Source organism: Equus quagga, unplaced genomic scaffold (genome assembly GCF_021613505.1).
Source record: "Equus quagga isolate Etosha38 unplaced genomic scaffold, UCLA_HA_Equagga_1.0 763_RagTag, whole genome shotgun sequence".
NCBI lineage: Eukaryota > Metazoa > Chordata > Mammalia > Perissodactyla > Equidae > Equus > Equus quagga.
This window is the reverse complement of record NW_025803151.1, coordinates 19,677-42,522: the sequence shown is the minus strand read 5'-3', so window position 1 is coordinate 42,522 and position 22,846 is coordinate 19,677. Positions and strand designations below refer to the sequence as shown.

Here is a 22,846-nt window from a genome sequence, read left to right as displayed (position 1 = left end):
GGAAGTAGTGCTACAATGACCGTCCCTGTACATATGGCATCTTTGCTCATGTGAAGGAGAGCTGTAGGATGTCCTATTAATTTCCTTGTGCAGTTCTTTCCACCATGGAATCTTGCACATTTATGGGCAAAGACAGAGCGGAATCATCCCAGCCTCCTCTTCCTCTTCTTATAAAACCCTACGTGGCCCCATCTGTGCCCCCCTCCGCAGATCCCCAGAAAGGAGAAAGAGGACTCTCGAGCACTTCACGCCCTCTCCCTCCCCATGGTCTCCTAATAAGCGGGCCTGTTTTTGAAGCCAATTGAACTAAATGAAAAGCACTAGACAGAGCAGGGGACGAGGATGAGCTTTTCCAGAAACAGTGGACTGCTCAAATACTTGATATATTTTATTTTCCTGCCTGCTATATGCACGCTGAATGAACATATCAACAAAGGAGTTCTCAGAAACCATGAAAAGAAGAGGGGCTTTCTCAGCAAAAACTTACCATGACCACTTGAGTCTTGAATGTGGGCTTTAAAAAATCCAGTTGGTGAAAGAAAAGAAAGGCAATACCAGTTTTGAATGTAGCATTAGCCTGGTTTGTTCTTTGAGCCAAATCATAGATTTTTCAGGATTTGGGGGGAAAAATTATTGCCTCAATTGTGTGAGTGCCTTTGCCAGATTGGGTGTGCCTCCGGCGAACAGTGAAATGCCCTGGCTCTTCCAAGCCTCCATTGTCAGTCCCTCACCCTGAGAAAGAACCATCTGGCCTGAGCAGCACCTCTTGCCTTCAGAATAGAGAAGGAGGGCCACGCTCATACTTGGACAAATTCACCTTCCATCCTCTCACGGCCCTGTGAGACGACAGTCCATTCTTCCACCTCCAGGGGGCACCTAATGTTCCTATGGGCTGCTCAGAGCTGAGAAGCAAAGACGGGCAAGCACACCCCATGGCCAGATGGAAAGGACTCCTGTGATAGCTGTGAGCTGCCTTTTTACTGATATGATTCCTTTCAAATTATATTCTTTTTACTGAAGTACAATTTACATACAAAAAAGCTCATTTTTGGTGTACATGTGAGTTTTGACATATGTATCACCTGTGTCACCACGACCACAATCAGATATAGAACATTTCCATCTCACCTAGAAAATCATCCTCATGGCCAGTTGTAGTCAACAGCCCCCACCCCCACCCCAACTCAGTCTCAGTAGCCACTGATCTTTCTTTCACCATAGATTACTTTTGCTTCTTCTACAATTTCATACGAGTGGACTCACATAGCATTCATGTTGTTGCCTATATTAGTCATTTTCCTTTTTATTGCAAAGCAGTTTTCTATTTTATGGAAATCCACAATTTGTGTATCCATTTGCCTGTTGAAAGATGTTTGAGTTGTTTCCAACGTGGGACTACTAGGAATAAAGCTGCTGTAAATATTCATGTACAGTCTTCTTGTGAGCATATGTTTTTATTTCTCCTGGGAAAATTCCTAGGAGTGGACTGCTGGGTCATGCAGGCAGTGGATGTTAACTCGATAAGAAACTGTCAAGTATGTTTGTATCTTACAAACAGGCTGTCAGGTTACATTCTCACCAACAATGTACAAAAGCTCCAGTTGCTCCACATCCTCACGAACACTTAGTATTGTCCACGTTTTTAGCCATTTTAGTGGAAGTGTAGTGGGATCTCATTGTTTCAACCTGCGTTTCCCTGGTGACAAACACTACTGAACATCTTCTCACGTGCCTATTGGCCATTTGCATGTCCTTTGTGAAACCTCTGTATTCGTTTATTATGCACTTGTCTTCTTATTGAGTTACAACAGCTCTTTATAATTCTCAATAAGTCTTTTGTCAAATAAATGTAACGTGAATATTTTCTGGGACTAATTTTGTGTCTTCCGGAGCTGGTCCTGTGCCTGGCACATTGTAGCAGGTGACCAGGTCACACTGAATATTAAAAGTTGTCATTGAGCAGAAAGTTGCATTTGTAGAGGCCAAGATTACCAATTCCAAGTCCTTTGTAGAGAGTCTCTGAATCCACACAGCCCCTTTCTCTCCATCGAAATTGAAGGGGAAATGGAAAAAAGAGTCTAGGAAGCAACAGGTGTTTGACACCGTGCACTGTGCACTTATTTGTCAGTATCGATTCTGTCGTCAGAATAGGAAGCTCAGTTAGGGTGTCAGATTTACTAAGCTGGTCACACCATGTATGCATCTGTGTGTTTATGCTTATTTTACAGATTCATTCTGAGACAATTGCCACTTACGCTCTCTGTGGCTTTTCCAATATCTGTTCCCTAGGAATGGTGGTTGGCGCATTCAGTAAGTGAAAAGAATATTCTTCAACAACAGATGTGATGTGAACCTGCTTCAGATCTCCACGTTGCTCTGTAACATTATTCAAATCAGGAAAAGAAGGCCCTGCAAGGGCAGTAAATCCTTTGGGGTCTATTTGTTATCCCTGCTCTGCAATGTAGTTCCCTGTTAGACCCAAGCTAACATCAGGAAGAACCTGCCCAAATGCACAGGTGCTTCTCCAGCCAGGGGTGACACATGGCTTTCACTTCACATGCCAATTCCAATAGACTTATAATGGACACTGGAGAAGGATTCTGAGGTCCAATGGAAGTTAAGGGGGAAAATGCTGTGATTCATGAGTGATGTCTGCCATGGGCACAGACGTAGATGGTGACAGATGAGTTGCAGATGTTTGGGATCCTCCCTTGCGATGCATTTGCCTTGCTGTGCCCTCAATATGCTGTGTGCGCCCTTTGGATGAAACTTAGGATTTGTCTCTTCAGTAAAGAATGGAAGCCTCTGGGCCTTTCGGTGTGGACAGACTTCTTTTCCTCACACACCAGAGGACTTCTTTGGATGTGGAACTTATCATTAAGCTCTTGAATCTTGAATTTCTGAGCTAAGTTTAAAAAAAGAAAAGAAAAGTTAGCTTATCTGAGACTCCAGCCCCAGAACAATTCTCAGAGGCTGAGAACTTGGAATTCTAATCAATAAGCCTCAACATTAACCTGATATCTGCTTCCATGTTTCCCAGCATCCATAGCTCCTACCAGAAAGCGTGACATCGCCTCAGAGGCAGGGAGAGCTCTGATTGCGGGGACCATCGCCTGCTTCATAACTGCCTGCATTGCAGGTACTGCTTCCATTCGTTGTGTCCTGTGTCCCTGTGCCCACAGCTCCCAGGGGGCGGTGCCTCCAACCTTATATGCAGTGTATGCTGTGCAAAGAGCTGAGAGGCAGAGCCGTGTTAAGCATGTCGTGAAGTGAAATGTATGGAGCTTGGTGGACAAGCTAAGAACAGAAGGAGACTTCAGTGACTTCATGAATTGATAAAATCCGTGGCGCTCTGTCCCACTTCTAGGCATCCTCTCCAGTACTCCTGTAGACATCAACTGCCATCACACATTAGAGAACGCCTTCGCCTCCAGCTTATCTCAAAACACAACTGATGTGGTGTCCTGTTGTCAGAGCCTACTGAGCAGGTATTGTATTCTTGATCATAAATTCTTTATATTCATTATTAATTTAAAAATTAGACCTAAAGACCTCATCCACTTAGCTTTATGGCTTCATAACGTACTTTATTTAAATATGAGAACCTATGTGGCAATTCTAACCTCCTTTCATTTTGACGCTTCTCAGCTAAGACTAGGACCCATAGCCACCTAGTGTCACTCAAGCATTTCACACGCCCCCGCTGTGTGTTGGGCACTTGGTGTGAATTAGCTCGCTCACATCTTGCAGACACTGTGTAAGTTAGGCACTGTTGCTTTTTTAAGCGTTATATAAAATCAGGCCCTGGGGAGACTATGTCACTGACCCAAGCAAAATGAGTGCAAGCACAGTCAAGATAGAAAGACCCAAGAAATCTGGGTCTTTCTGCTCACAGAGCCCATGCCCTTAACTAGGACTGTAGTACTCTAGTACTAGTTATGAGGTGCTGCCTCCCTTTCAAGGGGATCAGGCAATGCAGACTGCCCTGACAACGTGGTGATGGTGATGGGCCATGGTAGATGAGGGGCTGCCAGTGCCCCATGCCGGCCACCCCCTCCCTGTACAGTTTCTATTTGCAAAATCAATATCCCCACCCCATCTGCCCTTCTTAATGTGCAAGTGTTTTATAAGGATTAGTTCTATCCTTTCTTTGTTTATTCTGGAGAAAATAGGTGGAGTCCTTGAAGCCAAACAGGATTTGAGAGTCAAAACTAATTCTTTGGTGCCTCTGTCCTTAACACACCCTAAGCTGAATGTGAGGGCGGAAGTCAGCTCCCTGTCCTATGCTATTTTTAGTGTGTCATCTTCTGCTGATCTACTGTTTCCGTCTTCTAAGGCTCAGCTAACTGTTTCATTCTACTTTCTACCAGCACTGTTGCCGTGGGTCCTGGGGAGGTCATTCCAGGAGGAAACCACAGCCTGTATTTTTTGAAGAACTGCTGTGAATTGTTGAAGCCATCAACACTGAACTGCACTTGGATCCCTGATCAACTCTGAGTTCAGCCACTTCTCCAACAGAACTGTAAGTGCAGATGCTGAACTTTCCGCTTGGGGGAGAAAAAAAAGTTATTCTTCACAGATTGGTGTTTCCATCATGGAGTCAGCTTTACCTGGAAAGAAGAAAAACAGGAGTGAACACTTCAGATCTAGAGCATCTCCCTCCCCTCCTCAGCCCCGTCCCCGCTGAGAACTACTATAGTGTCCCAAAGTGAGGTGTTGTCTCTAGTCCCCAAAATGTCTTCTGACCTTAGAATTTCAGGACATTTAACCAGAATGCAGGTATAAATGATGGCTCATAACAACTGGGCTGTGACTCAGCCATACTCATTAGTGTGAGTTTCTGAGTAGCCCAGAGTGACCCACTTTGAAAATATATCAGGTGAGGTCTCTCTGCTTTCACCCTGGCTGAGCTAAAATAGCCTAAATATGAATCTCAGGTGGAGCAGGACCAGTCACATATCACCCACTCATTACCTGCCCTGAGGAAGTCCCACAGAAATCAGGAGTCCTTCAGGAGACTGCCTAGAGCATTCCAACACTAGGTTTTAAATGCTGTGTGCTTCGAGTCAGCTTAAGCTGAACTATGCTGCAATAACAAATAATTCGAAAACCTTGGTGGCTTACAAGTTTATTTTCGCTCATATTATGTGTTTATTGAGGGCCAATTTTGGTCATAGTCCACGTTGTCTTCATTTCCAGGACCCAAGCTAAAGGAGCAGCCCCTATGTGGGGCATTGGTCTTATGGGAGAGGGAAAAGAAAGGTGGGGACCACATTATGGCTCTTAAAACTTCTGCTAGGAAGTGACACCCTTCACTTCCACTACATTCCATTATCCAAAGCTAGTCATGTGAAAAGCATGAAACAATAGCCATAGATGAATTATCCTGTCATAGGGAGGGATAGAGAATATTTGGAATAAATAATATGGTATACCACATGGGTATATAATATCCATGTCTCCCTTCAAGAAGTCAACATGTTATAGAGCATAACTGTAAGCATATTCATGTGCAAATTTGGTTATGTTCCTGGTGACAAGACTGGAAAATGGTGCTACGCTTTAGTCAAAAAACCATGTAAGGACCATTTGAAGAACAAAAATAAGTTCTGATTAAGATGTGAAAACCTTCCATTGATACTTCCATTGACCAGGAGAGCATCAGCATCAAACTTGCTTAATGGGTATCAAACAAGAACTTTCCACAAACAATGGTGGGGTGCTCTTTAATGAAATGCTCATCATCAATGCCATTAACAGCATAAAGACCACATTTTCTGAGAAAACACAAGCACTAATGACTGGATTAAAGGGTGATGCACACACAAAAAAGAATGTGGAAAATGTTTCAGAATATCTTAAGTAATTTATATGTTTTCCTTTTTGTTCATGCACAAGAGTAATTCTTTAATCCATGTGTAAACAGTTGTGGTTTCTTTATGATAGTGGTGGTGGTGATGAAGGAGGGAGTTAAATGCCCAAAGGACTCTTAATCTCTGAAGTACTATATATTAGGATATTTCTACTTATTGATCATTTGTATCAAATTTTTCTTGGAACTCAATGTGTCCCTTCAGTATGTAGAGTTTGTTTTATGAAAATACATTTACCTCTCTCTTCCCTCCGTTCTCAGTGCTCTGGTGTCAGCCTTCATAAAAGCCTGTGGCAGAGTGTGTCAGGGATGCCAGTTATTCACATGTTGGATCTCCTTTGTCTGTTATCGCTACTCTTTTTTTCTCCTTTTAACTCTTTGCATTTTTCTATTCTGTTTTAGTCCCAAGAATCTCTTTCTAAGAGAATCTCTGTGCTGTTTCTAGTGTGCCTCTCTGGCCCAGTAATTTTCAAATTCTGTCTGTTGCCATTATTATTCCTTAGATGTTTGTAGCTTTTCTTTGAGCTTTTTTTTTATTTTAAGGAAAACTTAATTACTGCCCTGTTTTCTTCTTTTTCAAATTCAAAAAGTAATATCTATTTGTAATAAAAAATGATGATATTATATGCACACACATATCTTTCTCCCTACTCTGTTCACCTCAGCTCTCTTTCTAGTGCCACACACCTGAAATTATTATTAATTAACCAGCCTATGCACCTTTCTCCAAACATGTATAAAAATATGGGAATTTGTTGTTTCTACACAAATAGAATGAGCCTTTTTACATATCATCTTCAACTTCTTTTCACTTGGCAATACACTTTGGAAGTTCCTACAAGTCATTGTATATAGTTCTACCTGTATCCTTCCCTTCCTCCTAGTGTGTGTGTGTGTGTATGTACAATTCTACATAAATGAGATAATATACATGCTGGGGATGGGAGGAAGTTAGACATTTTATTGTCTTTCTACTTGCTTTCCTCTTCCTTTCTCCTGCCCCGGCCCACCACACACAGGTAACCCAGGTTCAATAACTTGATGTATAGCTTTCCATATTTTTTCATGTTTAGGTCATATTTTACAAACATGTCAATCTATGGAGGATTGGGATGGTACTTTTACAATACAAATCTTCCTCGACTTACAATGGGGTTACATCCCAATAAACCCATCAAAAGTTGAAAATATCTTAAGTCAAAATTGCATTCAATACACCTAACCTACTGAACATTATAAGAGCCCAGCCTACCTTAAACATGCTTAGAACACTTACATTAGCCTACATTTGGGAAAAATCACCTAACACAAAGCCTGTTTTATAAAAGAGCACTGAATATCTCATGTAATTTGTTGAATACTGTACTGAAAGTGAGAAACAGAATGGTTTATGAGTATAGAATGTGTATCGGTGGTTTACCCTTGTGATGGCGGGGCTGACTGGGAGCTGCGGCTGCCCAGTGTCACAAGAGAATGTTGTACCATATAGAGTATCGCTAGCCCAGGAAAAGATTAAAATTCAAAGTACAGTTTCTATGGAATGCATATTGGTTTTGCACCATTGTGAAGTCAAAAAATCATAAGTCAAGCCATCATTAAGTTGAGGACCATCTGTACTGGGATTGCTCACATTTCTATGCAGTTTACTTTTCTTCTATAACAATACTTGGTGGATAGTCAAGTCCACTGGCATAATTTTTCTTTGCGAATGCTTCATAATAGCCCGTGATGTGTACATATATGTATGAGCCATTCCTCTATGAACAAGGATCCACTTTCTTTCCAGTTTGTTTTTCTTTTGCTTTTGGGCTACTTTGAATATTTTTTGTCCATTTACTGTACGTACTGCTGCTTTTATTTTCTTTAGGAGTGCTGTCTGATGGAAATATAATGCAAGTCACATGTAATTTAAAATTTTCTAGCAGCCACGTTAAAAAAGTAAAAAGAAACTGGTAAAATTAATTTTAACAATATATTGAACCCAATACATCCAAGATATTATCTCAATGAGATATTTTACATTCTATTTATTGAATAAGCCTTTAAAATTGAATGTATATTTTATACTTAGAGCATATCTTGAGACACTAAATTTTCATTGGCAATACTTGATCTGTATTTAGATTTCATAGAATTTACAGTTAAAAAGTAAATTTACCTACCTAAGTTGCTCCAAATACACTTAAAAGTTTTCCAATGGAAACTTCCATTTCGAACTGAAATGAGCATCATTTTTAAATTGAAATTTTAGGTCCTCTGTTCCATATATGAAAGAGTTCCATATTTCAAGTATTGGCTACCATACTAGATAGTGAAATTCTACGACATGATTTCCCAGGTGAATTCAAGTGTGTGTGGATATTTGATATTAATATAGGTTGCCAGATTTCTTCTTAGAAAAATATATTGCCTTAATTTTCATCTGCTTCATGGTATAATCTTTCTGATGTGTTTTATTCATCTACCTCTGTGTGTATCTGTGATATTTTTAATGCAACATGTTCACATAAGTCTCATGCTGATTTCTTTTTTTAATATTGTCCATCCTTGAGCTGAGGATGGGGTTACTATTCATGAGCCATATGAGAAAAGATAGTAAGGGTAAGGACCAGGTGGGTGAGCTGGTGAGCACTTTGGGCTTGTTACCTCCAGAACCTTCTGAATCCCCTGTGCATGTTGTGAGTGGCTCTGGGCTGGCTGGAAGTTTCCCTCCTCCCAGTGAAACCACCTGATGGAGGTTTTGGAGATTTTGGGTGATGTCCTTGCTTTTCTCTAGCAGACACAGAAGGTGGAGAGCTGTTTGCTCCCCCAAATTCATCCTCCACCCACCCACTCATAGTCTCCTATAAGAGCAAAGATGGAGTGTTCCTGTGTTTCCTGTGTGTTTTCTCAGTTGTTGTCTGAGATCATCAGGGCTGACAGCAGGTTGCTGTCCATCTATGCACCCTGACCATGTTTCAAGCCAAGGCTGTGACATCTATTTTGAAGAATTCTGTACTTTGTCTAGTCTGCCCATGATATTTGAAGCCGCCAGCCTTCTCTCTGTGTCTATCTTCACACTAGGTACAGTTTTCACTAATCTGAAAACCCTTTTTCAAACACAGCATTATGGGTCCAGACATGAATTTTTCCAAATTTCAATGAAGAAGGAAGTTTGCTTTACTGCTTCTGTTCTCCTTGTTGTTCTCCATTCGTTTGCAAAAGGAGAGGGAGGAGGTAATGGCATTTCTCTCCCCAGTCCAGAAACCATGGTTATAAACAAATTCTCTGACCCTGCAGAGGCCTTAGGGTCTCAGCCAAGAATAGACTGGAGTCATGGGATACGGGGAATTTTCTTTGATTTTTTTTTCCATTGGTCAAATCAGCACATCCACATAGTTAGATCTAAGTGAGAAGGTCTCTGGAACTACACAGATCACCAACATGCATTCATTTTGCAAATACCTCCAACTAATTGCTTCTATATTTCTGTAGTTTAGCTAGGCTGGTAGGCCGCTGTGAAGAGCTCAAGACGCGCACTTGCCCTGTGAGGCTGACTTCCAATTACAGAGCAATTCCGAATCAGGCACGCTCATGAGGAAGGTGCTGAAAGACAGTGTGCCGGGAAGGGTTAAACTACCCGCGTGCACTGGAGCAGAGGAAGGGAGGCAACCAAACACATTTAAACAGGCAGGAGCACGGGACTTAAGGAAGGAATGCCTGGTATGGGGGCACTACGGGGAGCTAATGAGCCATATGGTCCTGAGAGAAGCTACTTTTTACAGCTTGTTAGTTTAAAAAAACAAAACAAAACTTTGATGCTAAAGCAAAAAGAATACATTTACCCATTCTTCTTCTGGCTCTAAAGACAGCACAAGCTTATGATAATAATTATACTTTCCTTTACATTACAAAGGCACTGTGACTGCCCCCTGGATGTAGGGGGACTGCTTTCAACCCTGCTCATTAGTGGGCTACTTGGCAATTTCATTTCAAGAGACTCTAGAAAGTAAACAAAGAGTCTGCTCCAAGCCAGCCCTCTTACCCATAATGCCTTTTGCAAAATGCGAAGACAGTGACTGATTTTAGGGATCAGCCTGTAGCCATGGAACAGAGAAAAGCCCTCAGATGACAACCTTGAAATGTGGTCCTCTGAAAACTGACAACCAACTGCTTTACCATGAGAAAGTAGGATTAGGAAAAAACTGATGTCTTACAAGCCATGTTAACACGTGGAATCAACCCTACATCTTCCATGCTCTGGGCATGCTTCTGGAATATTCATGAAATAAGAGGATGGCAGAACCCTAGGTCATTCAGAAATGCTTCAGCTCCTCTCACCCCCCCAGTCATGTAGAGCCACCAAACCCATGGCTAACAGCAGAGCTGGGGCAGAGTCCCTGGGTCTAATCGGAATCCCTTCAACTGCAGAGCGCCTGCCTCCTTCCGTAATTGTCCATACTTCTGTCTCACTCCTAGACGACTAATTCCTGTGTGTCTCCTGTACCTAGGATCTGGCATCTAGTAGATATTGGGCAAATGTTTATTCAATGAATGGATGAGTGAATATTGCAAAATGGCCAACTTTGACATAAGCAGGAACAGTTAATTGGTTCACCATTAAAAAACTTTTTAAAAACCTCATCTAAAGTGCATACTCCTAATAAAAGTTGCAAATGATACACGTGTATAATTGAGAAATTGGAAATTTCCACCCACCTCAATCTCATTCCCCATAGGTGGGCACTGTTAACACTTTGGCGTCAGTATTACTTTTTCTCTCCATCTTATAAACAATACAGTAAGCTACAACTATCAAGCTGGAGTGGATGAGTCTTCTTTCCAGCCCAATGCCTCAATCACTTCCACTTTCCATTTCTTGGCAACTTCAGGCATGTGATTTTTCTTGTCTACAATATTAACTGTGTTCTACAATGATCAGTAAACACAGTTCCGGAGACTGGCCTTCCTGATAATCTATGAAGCCAGCCTGCAGTTTAGTAGTATTGTCTACACTGAAGCTAAATGGAATCATTAAAAGCATCCCAATACCCAACATAAATAGGCATATTTTAAATAACCAGATTCCTTCTGCCTATATGAGCAATTGTTCTATCACATTTGGAAAAGCTGTTGATAGGAAATGGAAAAGCACAAGCTGGTGGCTACTTCCTGCAGGTGTGGAAGTATAACTCAGCAGCTAAGAGTCCAGCTCGGACGCTGAACTTTTAGGGTTCAAATCCTTGCCCTAAACACTAGCTTCATTACCTTAGATATTTATGCAACCTCTCTGTGCATCGGTCTCCCCATCTGTAAAATGCAAATAAACATCTCCTTTCTCATATTTTTGTGAGAATTAAATAAGTTAAATCATGTGCAGCACTTGGAAGAACGCCTCACAGAGAAAGGCTGTAACATGCACTCTTCACTGAGGTATAATTTATACACAGTAAATGCACAGATCTTAAGTATACAGCTTGATGAGATTTGACAAATGTCTACACCCAGGTGACTTTCACCCCAATCAAGACGCAACACATTCCCATCATTTTAGGAAGTCCCCTGGCGCCGCTTCCCAGGCAATCTCACCCCCTATCCCCCAACGTAAGCCTGATTGACTTTCTTTCTCCCAAAGATCAGTTCAGATGAATGGTTCGGAGAGAACTTCATACAAATGGAGTCACACGTGCTCTTTTGTCTCTCATTTTTCTGAGTGTGATGTATTTAAGTTTTATCCAGTAGGTCGTTCTGTTTATATTGCTGAGTGTTATCCCATTGTATGAAGAAACCACCATTTATGAATCCATTCTACTCTTGATGGACATTTAGAGTGTGTTCAGTTTTTGCAGAATATTTGTTTTTGAAAGAAGCTTCTATTTGCTGCCATTGTTTGGGTGTTTCGGAATATTTCGAGCTTTGCAAATATAAACTGGAGCGTGAAGAAGGCGTGGTGCCCTCATGGGGGCTACTACTTACCGCCCTTTCTCTCCCTCGTCATCTTGCCGAGTCTCTTTACTTACACGTTGTTCTTCACAGGGATTGTCAAGATCACTGGCTTCAGGCCACAAACTGGAAGATCAGTGATGCCAGAGCCTCAAAGGGAACCCCAGGCCACTCTCGGCTGAATAGCACGTTGATGAGCCTGCTCCCACACGCTACATAATGGTCCTTTCACTGTGCTGCATTCTGAGAAAATCACTTGGCTTTTCTAAGTCTCCAATAAAAAAGAGTTACATTAGCATTTGACCCCACAGGGCTATAGAGGAGGAACATGAGTTAAAAGAATACAAGAAATGCAAAAAGAACACTTTGTAGTTTGAACACAGTGTAGGAAAGCCTGATGCGCATGCAAGGTGAGCTCTGATCATAACAGACTTGCAAGGTATAGAAGCATCCGTCAGCTGGAAACTTTGTCACTTAGGAGCTGTAATAAATTTTATGCCATTTATGGGAAAGTTTGGCCAGTTCTTAAAAGCACTTGTGCATAGCAAAGACCCTAATTTTCATCAGAGTTCACGCATCAAAATTCAACCTGTCCTTTCTGAGAGGGACATCTCAAACAGCTGAGAAGTATTTGCTCTCTTTGACCACCCATTCCTCAATGTCCGGCCATAGAAAACACCTTATCCAGAAAGTGAGGGTTTCTGCATCTACTTAAACCAAACAGAAGGAAACTATGCTTTGGGGATTCAGGAAAGGTCCTGCTGTTGCTGTCTGACTTGTTTTCATAGCAATAGACTCCAAAGTCCTCAGACAAGCACAATGTGGTCACAGAGGCTGCAGCTGGACCCTCAAGAAAGTTCTTTCTTAAAAGCTACTGAAGTATTCAGAAAGAATTCAATCAACATTCCCTCTAAAATTCACAAGAGGTGATCATCTAGATGACCTGAAGATAAAGTGAATTTCTTAAACGCTTTCTCCTCCCTCTTACCAGTAACATGCTTGAGGGGAATTTTATTGCAGTTATAGGTTTTTACAAGTGCCTCTGCTCAGGTGGATGGCACAGACGCAGTCCAGACATCAATAGTGAGGAACAGGGCAGACCCAGAGAGCTTCCCCAGCAACTGGCCGGAGCCCGTGTGGGCCTCAGAGGATAAGGCAGGGGTCCAGGTTCTGGAGGAGGCTCCCTGCGTTGGCCACTGCGACTGTACCAGGACAGGCGCTCAGAGGCATTTTTGCCCCTCCCGTTCTCACAATAGCTTTTATAAGATGCTTTACTGCAAAAGTAATCAGTTATATTTGTTGTATAAATATATGCATAATCTTAAGAAAATAAAAACTTTACCTATATCCCAGCACAAAAATATGAGTGCTAACAATCTGTGATGTATAGCAATTCAATGTATGTGTGTGTGCAAGTGTGTGTGTACAATACTTTTAAAGTGAGATAACTACTGTGATTATTTTGAGGCCAGCTTTACCAACTTAAATATATCATGAACACGTTTGCACATTGTTAAACGTTCTTCTACATCATATTTTTAAGTGGCTGCTGAGCGTCCCGTGTGTGACTGTACCACAATTTATCCTGTCTCCTGTGGTTGGCTGTTATGGACATTTCCCATTTTTCATGATTATTAACACACCAGCAATAAACATTCTTGTAGCCAAATCTTTACACGAATTCACGATTAGTTCCTTGTAAAATATACAAAAATGCTAGAGACACATAGAGATTTATTACCCAACAGAATGTTTCCTATCTTATGCTAAGCCTCAGGGCGAAGCCAAATGATCCATCTTTGAATGGATATTTCTCCAGGACAAAGCCAGTCTACCTATGATCAAACTCCTAGACTCTGCTGGCCTTCAAGAAGGTGGTTGAAACACGACAGCAAGCCTTGGCTCATGTGGGATTTCATGTAACCACTGACATCCACTTTGTAAAAATCCTTGGTAAATGACACACTGGGTTATCTTCATCTGATTAAAGGTGAATTTTCTAGTGTCAGAGTTGGAACTAAAAATTAGTTTTCCTGCCAGCCCTGGTGGCCTAGTGGTTAAGTTCAATGCACTCCACTTCAGTTGCCTGGATTCGGTTCCCAGGCAAATCTTCCTCAGCCAAAAAAGGGATGATGTTTCTATTTCTTCCGTGGGCTTTTTTACTGCCAACACAGATTCATTGGGTATGAACAAAACAAAAGTAAGTTTGAAGGCTAACTCCCAACCATTCTTAGACCCAGTCTAGGAGGAAAGAAGTTCTAGTCCAGAGAGAATCAAAAAGTATGGTCCCCACCAGCACAGTTGGATACAGGGTGTAGTGACAGCAGGGGAGGGGTGAGTACTGTATGGGTCCCCGAGGAACGGGTCTGTTCACCTCATCAAGGGAGGGCCAGCAATTTCACCAGCAAAGGCAAGATCCAGAATTGTGTGTCCCACCTCCTCAGGTTTCCCAGGAGAGCAGCCGTGGGTTCCCCTTTGTGAGGAGAGGGGTCAACTCCCCATACTCATGGTTCACAAATGGCAGCCTACTGTACACTGTTCTGTATCTGGGCTCTTTTTCACTGAATAATATATCCTAGAGCGCTTTCTAAATCACTACAAAAGATTTCGTTCTTTTGTACATATCATATGGATTTACTATAATTTGTTTAGTACTCTTCTGTTCATGTTGTATTCCATGTTTTGTAAAACAAACAAAAATGCTGCAAATATGTGTGAGGATACTTGTAGGAGAAATTTCTAGAAATGGAATTGCTGAAACCTAGGGCATGTACATTTATGATTTTGGAAGATGTTGCCAAATTGTCCTCCATAGAGATTTTTTTAATTCTTTTTTTATTGCGATAACAGTGGTTTATAACATTATGTAAATTTCAGGTATACATCATTATATTTCGATTTCTCTGTTTATTCTGTCATATTCATCACCCAAAGACTAATTGCAATCCGTTACCACACATGTGCCACACACCATTTTGCCCTCTTCCTTCCCCACTTCCCCTCTGGTAACCATTAATCCGATCTCTGTTTCTCTGTGTTTGTTTGTCATTGTTTTTATCTTCTATTTATGAGTGAGATCATATAATATTTGACTTTCTCCCTCTGACTTATTTCACTTAGCATAATGCCCTCAGTGTCCATCCATGTTTTCACAAATGGCTGGATTTCATCGTTTCTCATCACTGTCTAGTATTCCATTGTGTATATATACCACATCTTCTTTATCCATTCGTCCCTTGATGGGCACCTAGGTTGCTTCCAAATCTTGGCTATTGTGAATAATGCTGCAATGAACATAGGGGTGCATCTATCTTTATGTATTTGTATTTTCATGTTGTTTGGATACATATGCAGCTGTGGAATAGCTGGATCATATGATAGATCTATTTTTAATTGTTTGAGGAATCTCCATACTGTTTTCCATAGTGACTGCACCAGTTTGCACTCCCACCAGCAGTGTATGAGGGTTCCCTTCTCTACATATCCTCTCCAGCACTTCTTATTTCCTGTCTTGTTAATTACAGTCATTCTGATGGAAGTTAGGTGATATCTCATTGTACTTTTGATTTGTATTTCCCTAATACTTAGTGACGCTGAACATCTTTTCATGTGCCTGTTGGCCATCTGTATATCTTCTTTGGAGAAATGTCTGTTCAGATCTTTTGTCCACTTTTTAATTGGGTTGTTAGTTTAGAGATGTATGAGTTCTTCATATATTTTGGATATTAACCCCTCATCAGATACATGGTTTGTAAGTATCTTCTCCCAGTTCTTAGGTTGTCTTTTCATTTTGTTGTTGGTTTCCTTTGCTGTGCAGAAGATTCTTAGTTTGATGTAGTCCCATTTGTTTATTTTTTCTATTGTTTCCCTTGCCCAGTCAGACATGGTACTTTAAAATATGCTGCTAAGATCAATGTTGAAGAGCATACTGCCTATGTTTTGTTCTAGAAGTTTCATGGCTTCAGGTCTTACATTCAAGTCTTTAACCCATTTTGAGTTGATTTTTGTGCATGGCGTAAGATAATGGTCTAGTTTCATTCTTTGCACAGGCTTGTCCAGTTTTCCCAAAACCATTTATTAAAGAGACTTTCCTCTCTCCCTTGTATGTTCTTTGATCCCTTGTCAAAAATTAGCCGTCCATAGATGTGTGGGTTTATTTCTGGGCTCTCGATTCTGTTCCATTGATCTGCGTGTCTTTTTTGTGCCAGTACCATCCTGTTTTGGTTGCTATAGCTTTGTAGGATATTTTGAACTCAGGGAATGTGAGACTTTCAGCTTCATTCTTTTTCTCAGGGTTCCTTTGGCTATTCTGGGTCTTTTGTTGTTTCATACAAATTTTAGGATTCTTTGTTCTATTTCTGTGAAAATGTTGTTGGAACTTTAAAAGGGATTGCATTGAATCTGTAGACTGCTTTAGGAAGTATGGACATTTTAAATATGTTACTAATTCTTCCAATTCAAGAGCATGGAATATCTTTCCATGTCTTTGTGTCTTCTTCGATTTCTTTCAACAATGTTTTATAGTTTTCAGTGTACACATCTTTCACTTCTTGGGTTAAGTTTATTCCTAGACATTTTATTCTTTTTGTTGCAGTTGTAAATGAGATTGTATTCTTGAATTCTCTTTCTACTACTTCGTTGTTAGTGTATAGAAACGCAACTGATTTTTGTATGTTGATTTTGGATCCTACAACTTGAATGTATTTATTTATTATTTATGAAAGTTTTTTAGTGGAATCTTTACCATTTTCTATATATAAATCGTGTCATCTGCAAATAGTGACAGTTTCACTTTTTCTGTTCCAATTTTGATCCTTTTTATTTATTTTTCTTGCCTGACTTCTCTGGCTGGGACTTCCAATACTATGCTAAATAAGAGTGGTGAAAGTGGGTATCCTTGTCTCATTCCTGTTCTTAGAAGGATAGCTTTCAGTTTTTCTCCATTGAGAATGGTATTTTCTGTGGGTTTATCATATATGGCCTTTATTCTGTTGAGGTATTTTCCTTCTATACCCATTTTATTCAGAGTTTTTATCATAAATGGATGCTGTATCTTGTCAAATGCTTTCTCTGAGTCTATTGAGAAGATCACGTGATTTCTATTCTTCATTTTTTTAATGTGGTGTATCACGTTGATTGGCTTGCAGATGTTGAACCATCCCTGTGTCCCTGGAATAAATCTCACTTGATCATGATGTATGATCTTTTTAATGTACTGTTTTACTCGATTTGCTAGTATTTTTTGAGGATTTTTGCATCAATGTTCATCAGTGATTTTGGCCTGTAATTTTCTTTTTGTGTGTTGTCCTTGTCTGGTTTTGGTATCGGGGTAACATTGGCTTTCTAGAATTTGTAGCTTCCCTTCCTCTTCAATTTTTTGGAAGAGTTTGAGAAGGATAGGTATTAAGTCTTCTTTGAATGTTTTGTAGAATTCATCAGGGAAGCCATCTGGTCCTAGACTTTTATTTTTGGTAAGGTTTAGATTACAGTTTTGCTCTCCTTACTGGTGATTGGTCTATTCAAATTTTCTATTTCTTTTTGAGTCAGTTTTAGAAGGTTTTATGATTCTAAGAATTTATCCATTTTTTCTAGATTATCCAATTTGTTGACATATAGCTTTTCATAGTATTGTGATCATTTGTATTTCTGAGGCGTCCATTGTAATTTCTCCTCTTTCATTTCTGGTTTTATTTATTTGAGCCTTCTCTTTTCTCCTTAGTAAGTCTAGCTAAAGGTTTGTCAATTTTGTTTATCTTTTCAAAGAATCAGCTTTTGGTTTGATTGATTTTCTTCTACTGTTGTTTTAGTCTCTATTTCATTTATTTTTGCTTTTATTTTTATTATTTCCTTCCTTCTACTGATTTGGGGCTTTGTTTGTTTTTCTTTTTCCAATTCCTTTAGGTGTACTGTTAGATTGTTCATTTGGGATTTTTCTTCTTTGTTGAGGTAGGCCTGAATTGCTATAAACTTCCCTCTTACAACCGATTTTGCTGTATCCCATAGATTTTGACATGTACTATTTTCATTTTCATTTGTCTCCAGGTATTTTTTAATTTCTCCTTTGGTTTCTTCATTGACTCAATCGTTGTTCAGTAGTATTTTGTTTCATCTCCACATATTAGTGGCTTTTCTGACTTTCTTCCTGTAGTTGATTTCTAGTTTTATACCATTGTGGTCAGAAAAGATGCTTGGTATTATTTCAGTCTTCTTAAATTTATTAAAACTTGTTATGTGGCCTAATATGTGATCCATCCTGGAGAATGTTCCATGTGCATTGGAAAAGAATGTGTATTCCGCAGTGTTTGGATGGAGTGTTCTATATATATATCTACTAAGTCCATCTGGTCTAATGTGTCATTTAAGGCCAATGTTTCCTTATTGATCTTCTGTTTGGATGATCTCTCCATTTGTATAAGTGGAGTGTTAAAGTCCCCTATTATTACTGTGTTTCTGTCTATTTCTCATTTTATGTCTGTTAGTAAGTAATTTGTATAGTTAGGTGCTCCTATGTTGGGTGCATAGATATTTACAAGTGTTATATACTCTTGTTGGATTATTCCCTGTATCACTATGCAGTGCCTTTCTTTGTCTCTTGTTACAGTTTTTGTTTTAAAGTCTATTTTGTCTAATATAAATATTGCTCCCTAGATTTCTTTTCTTTGCCATTTGCCTGGAGTATCTTTTTCCATCCCTTCGCTTTCAGTTTGTGAGTGTCTTTAGGTCTGAAGTGTGTCTCTTGTATGTAGTATATATATGAGTCTTGTTTTTTTTATCCAATTGGCCACCCTGTGCCTTTTGATTGGAGCATTTAGTCTGTTGACATTTAATGTAGCTATTGATAAATATGTAGTTATTGTCATTTTGTTACTTTTTTTCTGGGTGTAGTAGTTCTTCTCTGTTCCTTTCTTCTTCTCTTGCTTTCTTACCTTGAGGTTTGATGGATTCTTTAGTATTATGTTTGGGTTCCTTTCACTTAGTTATTTGTCTGTTTATTAAAGGTTTCTGGTTTATGATTACCATGAGGTTCACATAGAATAATCTCCATATATAGCAATGTATATTGAGTTGATGGTCTCTTTAGTTTGACCTCTTTCTAAAAACTCTGCTCTTTCACTCCTCTCCTCCCACACTTTATGTTTTTGATATCATATCTAACCTCTTATTTTGTGTGCGTGTATCCATTACCCCCTTATCATTGAAATATGTAACTTTAGGACTTTTGTCTTTTGACCTTCATATTATCTTCATAGGTGGTTGATCTGCTACCTTTACTGTATTTTTGCCTTTATGAGTGATTTCATTGCCTTTCTCTTTTCTTGATAATTTTCTTATTCCTATTTGTGGTCTTGTGTTTCCCACTTCAATAAGTCCCTTTAGCATATCCTGTAAGACTGGTTTCTTGGTGATAAGCTCCTTTAACTTTTGTATGTCTGGAAAACTCTTTATCTCTCCTTTCATTCTGAATGATAACCTTGCCAGGTAGAGTATTCTTGGCTGTAGGTTTTTTCCTTTCAGCACTTTAAATGTATCATGCCACTCCCTTCTAGCCTAAGCTTTCAGCTAAGAAGTCAGCCAATAGCCTTATGGGGTTTCGATTGTATGTCACTTATTGCCTTTCTCTTGTAGCTTTTAAGATTCTTTATCTTCAATTTTGATATTTTAATTATAATATTTCTGGGTGTGGGCCTCTTTGGGCTTATCTTGTTTGGAGCTCTCTGTGCTTCCTGCACTTGGATGTCTGTTTCCTTCCTTACATTAGGAAAGTTTTCAGCTATTATTTCTTCAACTAGATTCTCTACCCCTTTGTCTCTCTTTCTTCTTCTGGGACACCTATAATATGAATGTTAGTGCACTTGATGTTGTCCCAGAGTTCCCTTAGACTGTTCTCATTCTTTTTAATTCTTTTTTCTTTTCTCTGTTCAGTGTGGGTGATTTCCTCTAGTCTTTCATCCAGCCCACTGCTCAGTTCTTCTATATCACCTACTCTGCTATTGAGTCCCTCTAGTGAATTTTTCACTTCCAATATTGTATTCTTCATTTCTGATTGGTTCTTTTTTATATTTTCCAATTCTTTGTTGATGTTCTCACTGTATTCATCCATTCTTCTCCCAAGATTGGTGAGCATTCTTATGACTTTTTGCTCGAACTCTTTGTCTGGTAGAGTGTTTATTTCTATTTCATTTAGTTCTTTCTCTGGGGTTTTGTCCTATTCCCTTGCTTGGAACGTATTCCTTTGCCTCTTCATTTTGCCTCTTTCTCTGTGCTTATATCTATGTAATAGGTGGGTCAGCTACATCTCCTGATCTTGGAGAAGCAGCTTATGTAGGAGACACCTTTTGAGGCCCAGCAGGGCTTCCTTTTCATCACAGTTCCAAATATTCCAGGAGTGACCTGTATGTGGGCTACATGTGTCCTTCTGTTGTGGCAGGGTTGCTCTTGCTTCAGGTGCCCAGAGTATCTAGGCTGTCCCCCTGGCCAACCACTGGTTGTAGTGCTCAGCTGCCTGTGACTGCTATGGACCCTTCAGTCAGTTTATCAGGTGTGGTGGGCCCCAGCACAGTTAGCTACCAGGTCTAATAGAACATTCCTGTTGCAATTTTTCTGTTAAGTGAGTAGACCCCCAGCATGCCTGCTTGCAAGGCTCAGTGACTTACAATTGCTGTAGGCCCCAGGCCTGCAAGGCTGTTGTCAGCGCTCTCAGGATTGCAGCTGAGTGGGGCTGGCCCCGGGCATGGGAGTACCCAACTACTTCAGGCTTTAGAAGGCAGGTCCAATTCCCTATGTGGCTGTTTAAGAAACACATGTCATCTGCTGCTGATAAGCCCCACTGCCCACAGGTCCACACCACTGTCAACACAGTCCTGGCCCATGCAACTTCTTGACCCCCTGGAGTGGACCCAGTCACCCCACTGCAGAAGCCCCCACATACTCTACCAACACCCCACACTCTCCACCAGCTCCTCACACATGCCTTGCCAGACAGAGTTGGACCCACTTGCCTGCCTGTAGGGGATCCAGGCACCCAGTCTATGTAGGCCAAAAAGTTGTCTGAGGGCTTGCTATTGGGTGGGGCCAGTCCCTAAGGTGGACTGCATGCCCTGGCTGAGCTAGATTAAATCAGCACTCTAGTCAGGGGGCAGACCCTGGACTAAAAGGCCAGGGGAAGAAGTCCAAAGGCATCTCAAGCATCTGTGTCAGCATGCCTATACTAGGTCACAATAATGGCTGCCACCAATGTCTCAGTCCCTGGACAGGCCACCTCCCACCAAGATGCGCCCAGAGCCTATCAGAGGAGTCTCTTTTCACCAAAGGACTGTGCACCTTTCTTTCTGGTGATTTTAGGTTGCTTTCCAAAATGGGTAAATTTGTGCATGGGCTCTTTAAGAGCTGACTATTTTCCACTCATGTCTGATATGTTTTGGGGGGTATTCCCCATTGTTGTTAATAGCCAGCAAAGCCAGATACTATGAGACTTGTCTCAGTTGCACTGAGTCCGAAGGTTGCTTATAGCAGCAACCTTCCCCTGCTCAGTTCCCTCACTCATCTCCATGGAGATTTGACTGATTGATATTCTCACTAGCCAAACACAGTGCACTATTTTATTAAACTTTTGGATTTTTCCAAATGCAAAGGAAATGGCATCTCAGTGTTGCTGTAATTCACATTTCTCTTGTTTAATGAGGCTGAGGATCTGTTTGAATGCTTAAGAGCCATGTGCATTTCTCCTTTTAGGACTAGTCTATTCCTATCCATCATCCATTCCTCTGTTGGGTAAGTTGTCTTTTCCTCAGACATTTATAGGTGCCATTTTCCTATCGAGGAGCATAACCTTTTATCTGTGGTAAGAAGTGCACATATTTTCCTCAGATTGTCATTTGTATTTTTACTTTTTTGTAGTGCTTTTTTACCATATAGAAGTTGGTCCTATACTGATAATTTCTATTTTCCCCATTTATTTGAGATGCCACTTTTATCCCATACTAAAGCCTCATTTGTTGGAGTGCATGTGGACTTTCTCTTCTGTTCTGTTATCTGTTAATCTACTCCAGTGAGGATAAATTGTTTCATCTTGAGGGGATCAAAGTGTTCTACCTGAGAAGTTTCCATTTTAGTGTAAGGATTGTTTTGAGCTGAAAGCAGTTCACTCTCTGCCCTCCCGCTTACTCACTGGAGATGACTCATCAAAGGAGAAGGCCACCAACTTGAGTCTTTATGACACATCTTACTAAATAATTCTCTTCCTATTGTTCCCCCATATATTTACCTTCCCACAATTTACTGCCCCTGGGAGCCTGGAAGCACAATTTGCTGTGAATTTACTTCCTACAACTTACCAACCATTACTTTGTCTGGTTACGTTACAATATATCAATCTTTGTTAAAATGGAATATGAGTCCCCAGGTCTAATCACTTATTTGAGTTTTCATTACTTTCTTGTGGAGCTCCCATATATGTGTAAAATAAACCTTTTCTCCTATTAATCTGTCTTTTATCAGTTTAATTTGTAGGTCCCAGTCACGAACCTAAGAGGGTAGAGAAAAAGATCCTTTCCCTCCCCCAACAATTTCTAAAATGGAGATTATAATATCTACCCCAGAGAATTAGCCTTAACAATTAAATGAATGTGGAATGTTTGGCTCATAAGTTTCACCACTTATAATGAAGAGAAGGAGAATACTGCCTACTTCACTCTTGGGCAAAGAAATGCAGGTACCCAGAGGGTTCACAGATAATCACAGTTCAGGGATTAGCCTTTCCATTACCCTCTGATCTAACGGCTTCTCTACATGCAGAAAGTGATGTTCTCAATGATTTTCATAATGGGTTTGAGACGGTCTTAGTGAATTTTTCACTAACCCAGTTTGAAAGGGAATCTCTGGGCTGTTGTTTCCCTGAAACTGGCCTGCGGAGGCGAAATGTCAGATAAGACGAGACTTGAATTCCAGTTTAGCTGCTCGTCTCTGAGCCTCTGTTTCCTTCCCATCAGAAGAGGGATAATCCTGCCTCCTCCTCCTTCTGACAGGTAACGAGATGGTAACATCACAACAGTG

The 22,846-nt window shown here is 40.4% G+C and overlaps 1 protein-coding gene across 1 annotated transcript in view; it reads left to right on the top strand.

Annotated features, from left to right (window-relative positions):
* The window catches only part of LOC124234470 (solute carrier family 28 member 3-like), a 37,187-nt gene extending 24,032 nt beyond the window's left edge, over nucleotides 1–13,155 (top strand). The window contains exons 14-18 of the mRNA XM_046651815.1: nucleotides 2,229–2,310; nucleotides 3,041–3,139; nucleotides 3,368–3,488; nucleotides 4,371–4,522; nucleotides 11,888–13,155. Of these exons, the coding sequence (XP_046507771.1) occupies nucleotides 2,229–2,310; nucleotides 3,041–3,139; nucleotides 3,368–3,488; nucleotides 4,371–4,497 (429 nt within the window). The 3' untranslated portion in view covers nucleotides 4,498–4,522; nucleotides 11,888–13,155. The remainder of the gene's footprint in view (nucleotides 1–2,228; nucleotides 2,311–3,040; nucleotides 3,140–3,367; nucleotides 3,489–4,370; nucleotides 4,523–11,887) is intronic.
* Nucleotides 13,156–22,846: the final 9,691 nt, after the last annotated feature.